This window comes from Homalodisca vitripennis, chromosome 2 (assembly GCF_021130785.1).
Source record: "Homalodisca vitripennis isolate AUS2020 chromosome 2, UT_GWSS_2.1, whole genome shotgun sequence".
Taxonomy (NCBI): domain Eukaryota; kingdom Metazoa; phylum Arthropoda; class Insecta; order Hemiptera; family Cicadellidae; genus Homalodisca; species Homalodisca vitripennis.
Window position 1 is genome coordinate 187,371,898 of NC_060208.1, and position 18,349 is coordinate 187,390,246.

Genomic DNA, 18,349 nt, shown 5'->3' on the forward strand with positions numbered 1-18,349 from the left:
CCATAAATCTTTATCTAACGGTTTTTCACTTAAACACTAACTATCATTATATTAGTGATGTTGTAATCTAATTAACTCGTTCATATGTTCCTTAAGTCATATATTTATAGAATAGCATTATTTTTTGAAAACCCTTTCATTCAAATCTCCATAGAGTAGAGCTCTGGCGTTTTTTCCTTAGGGCCTTCATGAGTTAAAGATTTAATTCTTTAATTAATATTATATTAATTTAGATTATTCCAAACATTCTTATTTCTGCTAATATTATATCCTGTATGTTCCTTTGGTATACATCTAAGGACCATTGCTTAGTTTTATCAATCCTACTTACTGAGTGTAACATTTTCCTATTAGACCTACATACATTTGACTACTCTTGCAGACTGCCTGGTCTACGCTGTTGGGAAGCCAGTTTACCATAAGTTTGTCAATTCTACATACGGCAGCTGGATGAGAGATCCAGGACCATCACAAATAGAGTTTGGACACGACACAATATGGACAACCAATGAAACTGACGCGAAGCACCTTCTTGAGTACTCGAACAAAACAACGTTCAGGCAAAGTATATTCTCAAGAAAATATGAGTTGATGTACGAATTTATGGTAAGAATCTGATAATTACTTAATTTACTAAAATTATTTTATCTTTGGGTATTCCATTTTCTGCAGGTTTTTAAATAATTGTGATTCAAAAGAAAATCTCTTACCATTTACAAAAAACAACTACTTACAAGTTTTAAATGAATTGTAATGAGCCAAAATTTTGGATCAATATTTTCGTATTTAAATAAACTTAAAATACAAAATGACAGTTTATTTAAAGCAGCAACATAGTATTAATTCGTAACCACTTGCAGACATTGATAGCCTGCTATTATTGAACAGTAGATTTACTAATATGGTACATTGAACTTTCATTAGTCAGTATACAGTTTAATGCTTTAACTGGTTAAAAATCTGTATAAATAACGAAGATTTATTTTGTAGGAGAGTTCTAACTGAAATCATCATTTAACAATTGAATTGAGAATGAAAATTATTTCATTAAAATATTTCATCAACTTCTATAAGGAAAAATATAATTCATCTAAACAAATAATGTGTCATGATGACAGTGTATAGAATGGTGATAGTTGATATTGAGGTACAAGTGGAAAGATTAAAGATTCTTTCATTAACAAAAAAGATAAATCAAGAGCTATTACACATACCAGTTAAGTAGAAATTGGTCTATTACTGTTTGTCACTGATAACATTTAAAAGGTGTGGTACCAGTTTTACTCTAAAACAGTTTGCCTGAATTGTAAGGAGCTTCAATAACTCTCAGGAAATTGAATTGATATTTTGTATTTCCGTAATGCTTGAATTCTAGGTAATTGCATTGGTAAAATGCACATATGCATTTAGACCTTCAAAATATTGTAAGCAAAATTTTTAACACCAATCAGCATTGAAATTCATCTTATATTTTATACAATTACTGAATATTCTATTGAAATTATTAAATAAAAGACAATAGAAGATAAAATAGAAATTTCACAATACAGGCAGCTACATTACTTAAGATGTCAGTGTTTTGTTTGTGAAACAGAAATGTATTTCAATTTGTATGACCTGTAGATAAAAAAGCTCCTGGTAATTTATTTTTAGCTATATAAAACTGAGACATTGTAACACCTTTCAGTTATCAGCTTGTTTCAAACTAAACAAAACTAATCTAATAAGATTAACGTTTGAACTTTTAAAGCCTTGAGGGGAGAGCGCTATATTTAGATGTATTTCAAATCCACAAAAGGCACATCTAGAGCGTAAGAGCCTTCGATTGATACCAATCATATATAGCAAACAATAGTTTTAGATACCTAAAACCGCCGTACAAAAATCAAGAAATTCTTTTAATAATAATTATTAGCTGATATAACTGTAAGCCTATGATTTTTCAGGGGAGTGCACATGTAGTATTCAATGGATCATTCTTTTACAACAAAAAAGATGAACCAGTTGTCGTTCGCTACGAACTTATCAGTCGTCTCTCCACAGAGAAGACACTACCCTACGCTGCCATCAACAACAGTACAGGACTTTACTCAGAGAAGCACAATTACATGGACTTTGCTGTGGACGACAACGGACTGTGGGTGATATACGGTTTGGCTAACTCCAACAACACTGTGGTCGTCAAGATGGATGCAAAAGACCTGGAAATACAATATGCATGGAATATCAGTGTTTCACACAGAAAAGCTGGAGAGATGTTTATAGTGTGTGGAGTCTTATATGTGGTCCAGAGTAATACAGAAACTACAACAAATATTAGGTAACTACAATTTTCTTATGAATTATAGATAATTCAAACTTTTAATTAGTTAAATTATATAATATTACATTTTTTGTAAACTGTTGGGAGTCTAATATTGTTTGGATCCAATTTATTTGCTCTAAATATTAAATAAAAGTCGTTGGTAATGCTAACGGTTGAACATATTTTGTGTAACTGTAGTTTGTTTACACTTTGTGGCTATGTAATACCTTTAAGTATGTGGAAAGTCTGTCAAAACTATTAAAAAGTACAAAGTAATTATATTGCCTTCTTCAGAAAAGAATGAAATTGGTAAATTTCTTACATAATATTTGTAGTACATTAAAAAATAAAGGGTAACATTTTTAGTCTATTTTCAATGTCTAGATAGGTTTCTTATATCAAAAGTAGAATAAAATGAAATAAATATTTTACTTAATTATAACTAATATTTTTATATCAATTAATTCAATACTATAAAGAGAAAATTATGTGCTGCCCCTTTTAATTCACAAACACTTTTTACAATGCAATTTGTAAATTACAATAGCTCATCATAATTAATTTTAATCATAACAACAATAATCAAATCAAAAAATCATAACAACAATAATCAAATCAACAAATCATAACAATATAATTAATCATCGTAATTTTTAACTATACAGATTCATACAATTAATTTACTCACCTTAACAATCCTATAAGTGTAGTTATAATCGATACTGGTTCAAATCATCTTCACTAAACAAACGCTACAGAAAGACTTATCTATTTATTTTTTATCACCCAGTTTTGGGTTGATGGTTGTTTTAAAATCCATATTCATCAATCAAATGTAGCGTAATTACATATTATACTCATGCCATTTTCAGAATGCACACAATCCTCTCATTAATAAAAACATGATTACTTACCCAATTAGTAAAATTCATCCCGAAGCTAAATTTTCTGGATGGTGGTGAATGTTTAACACTAAATATCATACTGCAACTTGTGTTCCAACCGTAAAAGGTCTAAAAGGAAAAGGAGATGAAGACTGAAGAATACGAAGAAGGACACAGATGAAGAATGAACAAGTAGTACATGGAGCTTACAAATCCCATTGATATAGTTCAGGAGGTTTCATATGTAACAGAGACAAAAAGCAATAATTCTTACAGTCTACCAGATTAACCTCAATTATTACTAAAGTTGCGATGACCAGTTCAGCCACTGAATAAATATAAGAAGCATTAATTAATTATTGTCTATCATACTCTATAATATATTTAAATTTATTATATGCAATATTATAATAAAATATCTTCTTCCTTAAAAAAAAAAGAAGAATTTCACATGCATTTTTTTGTGTTTTACTCATTCATGTGATACATTTTGAAATTTACAGAACGCATACTTGTTGTGTATCATGATCCCCAGAAAGAAACTGATAAAGACGGTATACTTTGATATCCAAACCGTTATCTTGAGCTCTCTAGTAGTTATGAAAACTTGATATTTACATTCATCACTAGCTGATTTTATTATATTATATAAATACTGGAAAGATAGTTTAAATTTGAGAGAGACATTAAATACAAACTTATTATATTGACAAAAGTCAAATATTGTTTAAATAAATAGTTTTAGAACAATAATATAACAATGTGAATAGGAGTGCTCTCAAAAAGATAATCTTATTATTTAGTCCAAGTTTAAAACTTAAAAGCATTTGTAAATCAGGATATTATTCCCCTAAAGAGTTTATTTAAAAACAATAAAATAAAACAACACCTTTATCTTCAACTAGTTGCTAATCCTGTTATCCTTAACAGAGCCTCATCTCCTGGTTTCCCTTAGCCTGTTTCAGGATCCATATTGGACTGGACAAACTTGGAGATATCTACTCAGATAGGTTCTCTCCTACTACAGTCATTATCCACCTTCCATGGAATGGATAAATGATTGTTTTTTGGAAGATAGGAGATTAGGGGAATAACTAGTGTTGGAAAGGATAAAGGTGGAACAGCTGAGGTTGTTTGGGATAGTTTGAAGAAGATGGGATTTACCGAAGATTATTTTTAGTGAAGTTCCCAAACAAATACTTCTACACGTCACCAATTCTCCCACTGACAATAATACCTGTCCAGTACAACTCTCTAGGAATTCAAAACAACCCTAACACCAAAGCATGTAACACAAGCGTTTGCTGTGTCGATGGTCTAATTCATTACAACACATTGAAGTAGGGGGCAAAACTCTCTAATACGAAAGGTGTAACCCAGGATTCTTAAAATTATGTATGAGATTAGAATGGAAGAAAAGAGACTTGGAGAAAGAAACATGCGTTAGGTGAATGGGGTTAAAGAGAATATGTAGAGGACTGCCTGATGGTGCTATTAAAGAGGAGATGAAAGAAGGGACCTTGTAACAAGAAAATTCAGTTATACTGAAAAGTAAGCAGGATCTTTTCTCAAACTGTATTAAGATTCTGTAACTTGTTACCTGTTTACCTTATCTGTTTTGAAATTTGAATAAGCTATTGAAAAGATATATGAACAATATATAAATATTACATTGATAAGTAACTGCTGTCTAAATTATATTTTTTCTCTAAACATACAAAGATTATTGGGACTGCCCTATTTTGCAACTGACCAATGTGCACTTTAAAAATTGTAGAGTATATTAGTTTGTAATCTGTTCACACCTTTTCCAGGTTTGCTTTGGACTTATTCACAAACAAACGTGTTGAAGTTGATATTCCATTTACAAATCCATTTAAAAGAACTACAATGATAGGATACAATCACAAAAATAAGGTAAGACCATTTTAAGTACTATTATTGAATATTTAAAAAAAATGTAGTGCTGTAAATAAATAAATGGGAGAGGTAAATTTGTACATTCCCAACCCTATATGTTTAATTGTGTATGTGTGTGTGTGTGTGTGTGTGTGTGTGCGCGCGCGCGTGCACAGGTATATTTGTGTGGCTTCTCTATGGTAATTACATTCTTGTCCAGAAACCAGTACAAAATAAGATTAAAATTAACATTAAAATTGCTTCAGTACACAAAGTCCTTGCATCATGTCTAAAGGTTAAAAAGGTTTGTCTGGTCTTATTCATAAAGCTAAGCCCAAAATCTTCAGCCATTCAAACCCAAGTTACGCAATCCAGCCAAACCATCTGGATAGTCGTAAAGGGCAGTCTGTAACTAAGATTGTGTTTCATAGTTTGAGTCACGCTACCACAATCACATGTCGGGTCTTCCGACATTCCTCATCGTTTTACACTTCTATAAGTACATCCGTCCACCCCTACACAAAATCTTTAGCTAAGAAAGTCAAAGGATTTGTCTTTGAGAACATCGAAGAAATAATTGCCTTCGACTATTTGGAAGAGGACATAATAATTATACATATTTTAAATTGCTCTTATTGAGCTGGAATGATTGCAAGAAACAACTTATTTGTGAATTTCGGCCCTAAAATCAACGGAGATAGTGTTCCAACTCAATCAACATTCACAGATTAAGCCCCTCATTGAGTTTGTTCTTCAATATTTAAACAAATATCTGGCTAGAAGAATTGATTTAAAAAGGGATTACATGGGGGGGGGAACAAGTTCTTATTTTGAGGGCTTTAACCAATCCTATAATTTAAAAAAATAATACAAAAGTCTAATAACATTATAGTTAGTCCTAAGAGAAGACCATTAAAAAAAAATAGTTTATTCCAAACATTACGAAATTTTTTAATTTGCACCCAAGTTTTTAATCGCCTTTTTTAATGGGAGTATTATTCACTTCAAAACATTAACTAAACAGTGTTGTTGCAGGAACTATACACATGGGATAAAGGAAACCAGCTGACTTACCCAATACGCTATCATGACCAAGGTTTAGCCAATCAGACAAACAAGGAAGAACAAGGAACTGCTGACTCTGCATATTACAATCGGACTGGCTTTGAAGTTGATGAAGGGAACTAGAATGCTGTTTTTTTTTTTCCAATTAAATCTTTCACGAATGAAATATTTTGTACATACTGTGTTTAGAGGAAATATGTTTTTTATGATAAGATTTTTAAATTTTCAAATAGTGTTATTAATACTATTTAAAGATTTAAGTGTTGTTTAACATAACTGAAATTATAGATTTTTGGAGCTTTACTTCAGTTTGTAATTGACATGTATGTAGGTAGTATTTTTTTACAAGATTTAAAGAAGTTTGTATGCATTAAGGTAAAAAACAACAATAATATAAAGAATTAATATAAATAATCTCCATACAATAAATATAACTATGGTATAATTAACTGTGGGTATAATCTGATTGTTTATAATAATTAAATTCATATTTGAATGAAAACATTCATAATAATCTTATGAATAGAAGACAAATAACTTCATGATTTTCGAGGTTTGTAAATAAATTTCCACAACTTAAATACCATTTTTATTTAATAACATGAGTTTACAATAAAATATGTCAATTTAATAAAACTATAATTGAAATATAATTTCTGTATGTCAAAATAGTATATATAAAAAGTATACACAATAATTCATTTTCATAGTACAATAATTATATTTAAAAAAATATCTGTTGTATAGAATATAAAAATTGTGCACCATTACTTCATAGTATTATTTATACCCAAATCAAACAACTATTCCCCACGGTACAAGATCACATTTTTATCTGTTTCAAAGATTTTGACTTCGTATAAAATCGAAGGATCTTCCAATTCAGCTTTGAGATTGTTCCAAATGAAAATAGCAACGTTCTCTGTGGTGCTGACAACATTTTTGAAGTAAGGAACATCCTTGTCCAGATTCTTGTGATCCATGGGTTCCATGATGGCCTTATTCATATGTTTCTTGAGATCATTGATGTTCATGACCATCCCCGTATCTGCAGTCACTGGGCCCTTCAGGGTAACTTCCACTGGAATACAGAATCATCTATATATTCATGGATATTTGTAGATCATTTGTACATATGACTAAGAGGCTCACATGACTGAAATGCCCAGTTACAACAAGTTAGCCTTTTTGAGGTCCTTTTAATAGTAATATCATCCTACAAATAAATTATTCTGGACAATAATTAATGTAATAAATAATAAACACAACTAAGAATTGGAATTGAACAGTTTTTTAAACTTCATTAAAATTAAATTGAGTTATACATGTAATATTTACAATCAAGCCTATTTTTTATAACTTCGATTTAATAATTTTCACGTAACTATTGGTATACCACCAAGGAAGGTATTTGTGACGATATCAGGAAGCTGGTTCATACTATCACGCATCTGATACGACATCACTCTTTAAAATACTTTTTATAAGAAAACTTTTGAAATATAACATAGCTACGATGGGAAGGGTTGGTTCAATATGAATGTTGAGTTTAGCTCCATTTCATCTTCCGCTTAGTGCAGCATCTGACATCTGACACTGTCATTGACTTAATTCCTGGAATCTGGAGTTCGTGTCCGAGACGAAACCGATAGAGAACTAACTCATAAGGGATAAAAAATTGAAAATTGTAAGACATTAATGTTTAGAGTTTAGATAAAAGCACATACAAGCACTAATTTTATTTTTAATTAACTATAACTTAATTGTGTGATAAATCATTAATCATTTATTAATGATTGTGGATCTGAATAAACATTTAAAACTAGGTTGAAACTGTTCAGTGCATTTGGCCTGTATTCCATAATGATACATAAAATTATGATTAATAATCAACACCGTCCTGATTTATTAAAATAAACGAAGCACCCCAAACACCGGATGTTTAAGTCAGTTTTAGTACTGATATCAATACGTAATTATTAGTGTTTGAAATTAAATTTTAATTGGGTAATACTAGGATTATTCATTACAAATATAGAACATGAGAAGTAGAACCTGTATAGTTGTGTCCATGGCCATGGTAATTGTTACATTTTCCATAAGTTTCTAGATTTTCTTCATCGTTGAGTTGTGGACTGAAAAAAAAAAAAACAGGTACGTAGAATAGAAACGAGGCTTTAGAAAAATAAGTTGGCAGATTTAAAATTTTTACAACAAAACATTGTTTCATTGAATAAACTGTTCTTACACTAACATACTACTGAGAATTAAGCATCTTGATTTATTGAGATATGCAATCTGTAAACAAAACATTAGTTGAGTTTGCATTGAGTTTAAATATTTGTACTAAACATAATTTGTTTTATACATGACTGATATATTTCCAGCTTAGTGTAAAACATCAAAAATACTATATCTATTCACACAAAAGATTACATGAAAATGGTCTCAAATTACAAAACTACTGCTTTATTTCTTTCAATATGAAATATAAGATATGAGAAAACATGTGTTTAGAATCAACAAAGTAAGTATACAGTACAAATACTTATAGAACCATAAAAAGCTTTTGTTCATGTAAAATGCTCAATTTTAGTAAAATAATTATACCCCCTTCAAATATTTTTGTTCTAAGGATTTAACAACAATATCCAGAGGAACATTTCCATAAACGTGCTTTTTTTGCTGATACCTCTTGAATGACTGTCATCTTCTTCAGGCATGTACCAACAATATTATTTATTGGTCCCAAGACAACCTTGGATGATGTATAGAATGGATTGCACCATATAATATTAAGAAGCTCTGAAAAACAAGGCAAAAAAGGAGGACTTGGGTTGTAAAAAGCTTAACACTCTCCCAGCCCGTGACATATGACAACAAAACGTGTCTCACACCACCTACCGGTTCACCCACCAAACATACAAATATCAACTTGAAATTTATATGCTATTTAGAGGATTAAACAGAGAAGACTATAGTTCTAAGTACAAAGTAAAAACATTTGGCCTACATAACAATTTTAGACCATTGCTTTTCAATTCAATTGTGAATTAAAAAATGGAGTCTGTCTAGTTTAAAAGAGAATTATGGTAACGAAAAAACTTTCAGAGGGAAAGGTGTAGATAAAATTCAAAATTTTATTTTGTATTTAGAAAGGTGTAGATAAAGTTCAAAATTTTATTTTTTATTTCAAGTCTTTTTTGTCACATGAACCGTTATACCATTACAGGCCAAGTAACACCGCCAACATAATTGTGGCAATCAAGTCTACTCTTCATCAGAGACATAAAATAGACGCTGCACCTGCAGGATGGACAGGACATATTATTATTGTACCATATAATGAACTTACTATTTCATCATATGGAAGACCTGTAAGACTTAATATTAATAAGATATTTTAGTAAGATTTAGGATAATGTTTAAGAACACTGCTCCTTTAAATTACAATAGTTAATAAAATTGAAATACAAATTTAAATACTTTACATATCATTACGGTCTTTGCTTATGTGTTTTTATGGTTTATGGTATTATAATCCATATGGTTTTAGGTTGTTCAGAATAGAGTAAATGTAAAAGTTTGTTACTTTAGGATCACAGTTTCATTATTGTATATTGCATCTCTCGTGATAGAGATTTTTACATTAGTCTATTCTGAACAACTTAAAACCAGGATACGGATTATAATATCATAAACCATAAAAATACATAGACAATATATATAAATATATATATATATATATATATATATATATATATATATATATATATATATATATATATATATATAGCTACAGTATAATAAGTGGCCATCAACATAATTGGATGATGATTATTGATACTATTGAATACAACATTTCATCTATAGATATGCATAATTAATCATTGCCAGCTTTTTTTATTTAGACTAATGATGTCATTACCAGCTGTTGCTAGTGAAGTCATTACCAACTGTTTTATTTTGTTTATGTAGGAGAAGGTCAGAGACACCAAAAAGAACTGTGGTGACGAATATGCAAATATTTGCTCCAATTGTTTTTATAAACATAGAAATCTTTCAAAATTGGTCTCAGAAGTGAGCATTGCCGATCATCTTGCAGAATATATGTATTGATGAAAAATTATGATCATTATTGGTGGTGATCCATTCGAACATTTTTAAATTCCATCAGACATGTCTATCCTGTGAAGTAATAGTTTGTACCACACAACTTAAATACAATTTATTTATTTCATAAAATTTAAAATAACAAATTCATTCTTTTACATATAAAAATATATTATATAATATATAATATATTTTATATTAACATTTTAAAGCCTAAAACTTGATCCAATTTAACATCATCTTTCAAAATTTATTCAAAGTAAAAACATGTTTGGAAATAAATTTAAAATTAAAATCATATGTTTTGTTATTGACTAACAGTGTGGTAAGAACAGTGATGTACGTGTCTTATTTGCTTCACAAGCAGTCATGTTTATCCTTAAATAAATAAGGAAAGTAAATTTGACTAATTAGTGGCAATGTTATTAATTATATGTATTAATTATATTTTAATTTGTAAATTATATTAATATTTATACATTAATATCCAAGATTGAAAACTAGCTAAACCATATTGTTCTATGAAATATCTATTATGTTATTTGGTCCGAAATTTTGCTTTCAGTCATTTGGATGGTCATGAATATTGATGATTCTATATCATTCGATTGTGCTGGTGGCCGCTTATTATACTGTAACCAGATATATACATATATATATATATATATATATAATTAGGCTTGCCATAATTTTTCACCGGCCAACCGGGACGCCTCTGTTCGAAATGCGTGGGGGGGGGGATAAATATGAAGTCAAATTAACAATAAAAACCAAAAAACTTTGTGTATAATTGTATGAATTTAATTTAATTTCTAAATAGTATAAAAGTGATTATATCTTATAACACTAAAAATACAGTTTGAGTTATATTTTTACACGGCTTTCATTAAATAAATGTAAACCATTAAACAATACAAGCTTACTTCAGGCTATACCTTAAAAACATTAGGCCTACAGCTATAAAATGTAAAAGCAAGGCTTATTTTTTATACCATTCGTATTTTTCACTAGAGCAAATCTTTCTAAATAACTCTTTTTTGCTTTTTTATTTTTTCATAAAATTCAGTGCAGCTAACTGCAAAGTTAACTTTGCATAACATTAAATTTCGATTTGTGGATTCTTGCATTAATCCTCGATCATCACTCCAGGCAATGTTCATCATGGAGAAAACTCTCTCAACTGAACTGAAAACTCTCTTATTTCGGGACCACGCTGAACCGATAGAGTGTTGTGTAGTTGTGAACCTCTAGACTAAACTACAACTAGGCCTAGCTGAATTGTTTTTAAACATTCGGCTCCTCTGACGTGACTGGGACAAGCAGGCAACCGGGCGGGACACCGGGACAAGCTTGTAAAACCGGGACTGTCCCGGCCAAACCGGGACGTATGGCAAGTCTATATATAATATTATATTGGGTAGGGTACGATAAGCGGACCCGGTTTTTTATATCGAAATTGGCAAACGATATTATTTAATCATAACCACCGATATAATCAATCGATATTGATTAATTATTTTGAACAAATAACTTCAATAATGTATATCAACAGCTGTACACTTTTAAATAATACACGTAAGGTAATATTTCAATTTTACATATAAGTAACATTTTATTATTAAAAATGGCAGTCAATTTTAGAAAACTACACAACATTGCTTTGAAAGATGATAAGACATGTTTTACGTGGCTTCAACATGTTGGACTCGTACCGAAAAATCCATTATGTGAAATTTGTGGGAAAGAAACAACTGTAACTGTGAGAGGAGCAAATATGGTCGTCTTCAGTTTTCCTAATTTTGCTTATAATAATTTATTTCATTACTGTAAATATTAAATCCATATTTTAATTTAAAACATTTGATTGTTATTGAATACTATAGATACTTTTATATCGATTGATAGACTAGGGTTTGAGATGCGAATATTAGGTATCGATGATTACATTCTTCGATATAAAAAACCGGGTCCGCTTATCGTACCCTACCCATTATATTATACACACACACACACACACACATATATATATATATATATAATATTTTAAGATTGTTAAAATTATATACGAGGTACTCTTTTTACCATGCTCCTATGAGGAACTAACTTAAACATTGAGTAATAGGTCACACACAAATTACAAAAAGTCAGTATCAAGTATTGGGCTAAATAGATTACATCATATTTCCTTTATACTACGTTAAGCCTAGTAGTAGTACATCTACTAACCTGTGTAATCTGTGACACGCACTGAATTTTTCAACCCTTGTAAGATAAGCGATAGGTCTTCTTGGGGTTGGAATTGGAGGCATAGTAATTATAAAGTAATAACGACTCAAACAGATACTTATACCAAAGAAGAAACACACACTGTAGTTTCTGGATCTAATAACGTAGACAATCAAACATTATGTAACGAATTTAAATCAATCCTACCATACAACATGAGACCGCTTCTGTTACATAAACAACCTGTTCTCACAGCCACCACATGAATTTGACACTTGACTGACACATTCCGTTCCAAGCTTGAAACTGGCTGATTTATTTTTTACATTTTTACTCTATGGATGGATTGAAATTTTTTCCGTAAATTAGGCAGCTAAAAACTGCAACAGTATAATCTCATTGAAAATTGTTGTAAGGTGTGCATAATTATTATAAACTTGTTAACACATTTCAATAGTGTTAACTATCTGTTAATAGAATAGTTTCGTTAATGAGTAAATAGTATAATATGTTTGTAAGAATGTGTTTTCCTTTTCTTTAATGGTACGTTTGTGTTTTTATTATTAGATGATAACAATTCCAGAGGATGGAACAGAAGGGATTTGTAGCAGTCGAATAAAGAATAGTTGTTTGGGATACATCATACTAGCTTAATTTAAAAAGAGGGACCACGATTTGTTCGTTGGTGGATACTTAGGAGACAGTGATAAGCAAGGACGGAAAATCGTTCAGACAGCAATTTTATAGATTCCTCGTAACGAAAATGTGTGAGAACTCTTTCGAGAACATGTTATATACATCAGACTTCTAATTAAAATCTCGATCTAAATAGTTATGTAAATTAAAAACTGATTCATCTGCCTCGAGAACAATTTCGCTGATTATGACAGCTGAATAATTCACCCGAAGCAAAACATCTTCAGACCTAAATGTTTAACGTTTGATTTTTACAATTGTTTTTAAATTGATTTCATTTAAATGATAGATGCAGTCACTTGGCTAGTTATTGAATTTTGATTTTCAAGTGCTTCTTTTGAATGAAGTGTTGAAACATTAAAGAACATTCAGGAAGAAAAGCCTAAAGCCTTTTTAACAGAGACAAAAAGCATTGCATTCCCATTGACAAAACTAGCACCAACGTCGCTGAAAGAGGTAAAAAAGATAATTGGTTCAATAAGGAGCTAAACCTCTTGCCTGATTGAGTTTTCCTCGAGGACGCTGAAATATTGTAGGTATGAACTGCTTACACCTATGCTACACATTGTTAATATATGTCTCAGATAAGATTATTTTCCTAACAACTTGAAAACCTCCACAGCTACCCTCTGCACAAGCAAGGACATAAATAAGAACTTGGCAATTTTATCATGATTCTCCCTATTTCCACATGTTTTAAGATCATTTAAAATTAGTGCATATCAGAATTTTATTTTAAGAGGAACAACATACTCTGGAATACACAGCGTGGCCTCATAAAAATTACAATTCCACCTGGCTGCAGTGACATTAATGTAACGCCTCGTTAGTAAATCTTTACTGGTATACACATATATGATACTACGACTTCAGAATTAACATAATATATCGTTATTGGTAATTGCTCCAGTTTATAAGAAATCAATTTTCTCGATATTAACAGTTAATCTAACTCGTCACCAGCCAAGTAGTTTAAGGTTTTGAGCAAAACTGGAATCGAATATTATTACAGTAGAAATGGTACAAAGTTATGGAATTGGAATTATGCAGCTAGTCTCTACTTATAATTCATATATATATATAAGTAAAAAAAGAGAAATCCCCTCTTCTTCATTTTCAAAAGCCGTGAAAATCATCATTGGTAAATCATATTGGATGGTACTTACCATGAACCATAGATTGTTGGTGGGGGGTTAACACTCCAGGAGAATGTTCTGCCATACTTTATCGCCGTACAAGAAGCCCCATATTCGTTAGCACGAAACTAATTGTCTTACACTGTCGCCGAAGGCTAAGATTCAAGGCAATCATGTGGTGGTTGGCTAAAACGAGGTACGAGTGCGGGGTATTCCTTTAAAAACATGAAGGCGGATTGGGGATTCAGGTACACTATGGATTGTCCACAAGTAATACGAGAAATGTCAGAGGAAAGCAGAAAGGAAAAGTTGAGCGCTGAGGAGTTAGATATGAATTAGAATGAAGAGACATTAGGAGAAGACCTCGAGAAATGTCGATGAAGTGCTGGCCTCGGTTTCAAAGTGGACAAAATAAAATGCAACAAAGAAAATTAATTTTAAACTCCAGATGGGGTCTTTTAAGAAATAGTTGGGTTTACCAGGAATAAAGGTAGTTAGTTATAAAGATGAAGGAGCATAGGTAGAAACGTTGTTTGAGATGAAGGGAGTGCTTGTCGAAGTTGTGAAAAGGACGATCAGAAACTAGGTTGTAGAGCCGCCACAAAGTATGGCACCGGTACTGGTATCTTTTGTTGAATCCACAAAGGGAAATGAAACTATATATTGATAAATGTAGGTAAAGGAATGGATTGGTCCAAATAATCTAGAAATAAATAAGGGAAAAGAAAGACAAAGAACAGATTACTCAGTACTCAGTACTAAAGTTGCTGTGGGGAGAAAGAGTGTAGATAGGTTTTGTAGTGTACAAGATACATATATGTTTAGAGAAAATGATAATAAACGGATAATAATAATAATACTTTATTGTCATGGACATATTATATACATGTATAGACAATGTCAGAATTGTTGAACGTTACATTGTTCTTAGTCATATTAGAGCAGTCAAAAAACTTAGCCGTATAAAATAGCAACAATGCGTGTAATGTAATAATGAATGTAACAATTATTGTGGAACCTTAAAATTGATAATAATACATTGATAAATAAATAAGTATATAAATAGATAACCTCATAAAAATTCAACAAGTTAACAAAAAATTGAAACTATTAGTAAGAACAGTGAACAAGAACAAAAATAAACTATTTATAGAATCAACAAAAAAGGTATTGATCAACGGACAATATATTACAGAGTTATGCCATAGTGTTCTAGGAATTCCTCATTGTTATAAAAAGGATTTGTTAACAGCCAGTCATTGAGTTTTTCTAAGAAAAACCTTACAACTATACAATTTAATAAAATGACTTAACTTATTATAGACTTTTTTTGCACATGACGGAATGGCTATTTAACATTTTACTTAATCGGCATTGTTGAAAACTAATATTATCTTTATTACGTGTATTGTATGGATGTAGGTCTTCATTAAGTATCATTTCTGGTAAATCTTTAAGCAGTAAGCAGCAAGTTCAAAAATGTAAAGATTGACAACAGTATCAATTTTTAAACTAATGAATATAGGCTTGCATTGATTTAATGGGACTGAGCCATTAATTATTATAATAACCTTCTTCTGCAAAATCAAAATCTCAACAACCCTTGGAGAGTTACTCCATACAAGATAGAAGACTGGCTATTTAAGTCATCGACTCACCCCCTCCAACTCCCTCCGCTCTATCTCTTTCCTCCTGCTGCGTCCTTTAAAAACACGGAGGCGAATAGTGGAGGGGGGACTCCTCGAATGAGAACTCAGGGTCTAAGCTTGGTGCTGAAGTGAAATTGACTTCACCAGGGGTCAATGTTAGTAAGCAATTTCACCATGCGGAAGGCAATGTTTCAAAATTGTTGGAATCTGACCGAAGAACCATGGGCATTTCCCACCAGGTGCTAGGTGGATTTAAGGTTGTCCGTCCGAGGAGGTATAACCTTCGGGTGTAGGCCAGAGGAGACGAGGAGCTATTGGATGAAAGCTCCTATAAACCGGCGACCTCAACACTATAACACACATGAAATATAAGGTTTTTAGGTGACAAGCTGAGAATTTAATACCCAGTTGGAAAGTTGAGTATCTAGTTGGAGCAAACGTTGATTAATTAAATAGTCATTGCTACATTTAACAAGACAAAGTTTGAAGAGGAAGGAGGAAGAAAATAGAATCACAGTGTAAAAATAATTATTTTATAATAAGTAAAAAATCCAGTTGATACGTCACCAGAAAAGTGACTGGGAAAGGAAATGCCAGCAGTTGACTAAAGGGTCTCGCTGTGCGTCTCCCTATCATCGACAGCAACCTATGAGATGACGGACTGGTAAATGCGGATACTGAATTAATGTAAAAGTGTACAAGAGCGTTATAAATAGTTATGCGATGGGAAATATATAGAAAAATTACTTTTTCAAAAGGGAAAATAGTTATAGTACTGCTAAAAGGTAAGCTGGTGGAGAGATTTATTACAGGGGCAATGAGGTATGTAAGAATTCGTTGTTATCATGGGACAAAGTACTTAGGAGTGGTGATCAGAATTGGAATGAAGTTTGCGACACAGACAGTAGTATACATTAAGGAGAGTTGGAGTATTAGAAGGGAGGTAATAATAAATAAATGGCAGATATGATAAGAATGAATTAAAGGAATAGTAAAACGTAAGTGCAAAATAATAAAATATGTTTATACGATAAGAAAATATTATTACACGGAACGAGACCTGCTGCATAATTCATCGGCTGTGGTCAGGGATGGTGAAGGGACTATAGACTTCGGTCCAACATCTAAACACATTTCCCTAAGTTTTAGAAACTACATTCAAAGTTTGTTTCAAGCTTAGTGGAACATGGTCCTATACATTTTGTCGATTAGTGAGACCATTCAACTTTATATTATAATAAAAATATTCAATATAATTTTTTTTTCTCTCGTAGTACATTGATCATTTAGTCCTCTAGCAGCAAGCGAGCAAGCAGCTGTTTGTAATCTTCGAGCAGCAGAAGAGCAGACCAGCGCTGTTAGCTGAAGCTGCCATTTTGTAGAAGTTTTTCATTGAAAAATGGATTTTCATCCGAAGTTTACAATAGGTGCTTTTAGTTTAGTAGTTTTAGTGATATTCACGAGATCGTCTGCCTATGGAGGTAAGATATACAATATTGAATTGAATCCAATTTGTAAACACTCATAAGCACAAGTTCAGACATCGAGTGGAAGGGCAGAAGCAGTCTAATTCCAGTGGATCTAACTTGGGTGATGACCTCAATTATCACTGTTGGAACGTAATATAGCTTTTTGAAGCTGAGTAAAATTTTGTTTATAAGTGCAAAAATCAATTTAGGATATTTTTCACATTGCCTGTGTTTTATCTTTTAATTCTGATCAAATCTTGTTTTCAAGGCTAGGGTTTTAAATTGATTCTGTTTGAATTGTATTAAATATATAATTGTTGCAAGCTGTTTAGTATTCTGGCATTCTTCTACAAATTTAAGTTTATAGCCTATTTGTTTGTTCAAGTCAGTGTGGCAGCAATTTACTACAGTCTACGCAAGGCCACATATAAAAATTTAAATAGCTTATAGTCTATCTCTTATGAAGAATATGTATTTTGGTAGCTTATATTATTAATATTCAGTTTTGTTAGCTTACAGGTTATTATTAATTTTCAGTTTTGATATCCCGGGTTTTTGAGCTTAAAATTGTTAAGATCTCTTCCTTCGCCACATAGCCTAGGCCTGATAGTTTCAAAAAGACATTCAGGGTGAGGAAATATGAAATAAGAAAATTAAGGCAGGTGGCTCTCACATAAACTGGTTGACTTTTACATAGGATGCCTTAACAATATTCCTGATTATGTTCCTGATTAGCACAAAGAAGTTTAGCCAAAACTAAATTTAAAATTACTAAAAAAATAACTCAAATGTAACCTAAGACCCACTTAGTGAACTAAGGAAATCTATAATGATTTAAAGCCACTTTTACAATATTCCCAATGATATAATTTTAATTAGAACCATAAATTTTAGTTTGACAACCAAT

At 31.3% G+C, this 18,349-nt stretch overlaps 3 protein-coding genes across 6 annotated transcripts in view; 2 read left to right on the plus strand and 1 right to left on the minus strand.

Moving 5' to 3' along the window:
- LOC124355152 overlaps window positions 1-6,456 on the plus strand; it is a 28,838-nt gene extending 22,382 nt beyond the window's left edge. For both annotated transcript variants that reach the window (XM_046806141.1, XM_046806140.1), the window contains exons 11-14: window positions 383-606; window positions 1,947-2,320; window positions 5,004-5,106; window positions 6,124-6,456. In XM_046806141.1, the coding sequence (XP_046662097.1) occupies window positions 383-606; window positions 1,947-2,320; window positions 5,004-5,106; window positions 6,124-6,276 (854 nt within the window). In that variant the 3' untranslated portion in view covers window positions 6,277-6,456. The remainder of the gene's footprint in view (window positions 1-382; window positions 607-1,946; window positions 2,321-5,003; window positions 5,107-6,123) is intronic.
- Window positions 6,457-6,814: 358 nt separating this feature from the next.
- Window positions 6,815-12,805, minus strand: LOC124355154 (6-pyruvoyl tetrahydrobiopterin synthase). Its single transcript, XM_046806144.1, has 3 exons — window positions 12,493-12,805; window positions 8,209-8,288; window positions 6,815-7,234 (listed from the first exon to the last, which is right to left on the minus strand). Exons 1-3 carry the CDS (start codon window positions 12,573-12,575, stop codon window positions 6,957-6,959), a joined length of 441 nt encoding a protein of 146 aa, XP_046662100.1. The 5' UTR covers window positions 12,576-12,805; the 3' UTR covers window positions 6,815-6,956.
- A 4,477-nt stretch (window positions 12,806-17,282) lies between these two features.
- Window positions 17,283-18,349, plus strand: part of LOC124355157 (basigin) — a 49,677-nt gene continuing 48,610 nt past the window's right edge. For 2 of the 3 annotated variants that reach the window (XM_046806147.1, XM_046806148.1), the window contains exon 1: window positions 17,285-17,454. In XM_046806147.1, the coding sequence (XP_046662103.1) occupies window positions 17,373-17,454 (82 nt within the window). In that variant the 5' untranslated portion in view covers window positions 17,285-17,372. Of the gene's footprint in view, window positions 17,455-18,349 lie in introns of all 3 variants that reach the window. The other variant, XM_046806149.1, reaches the window with a different exon arrangement.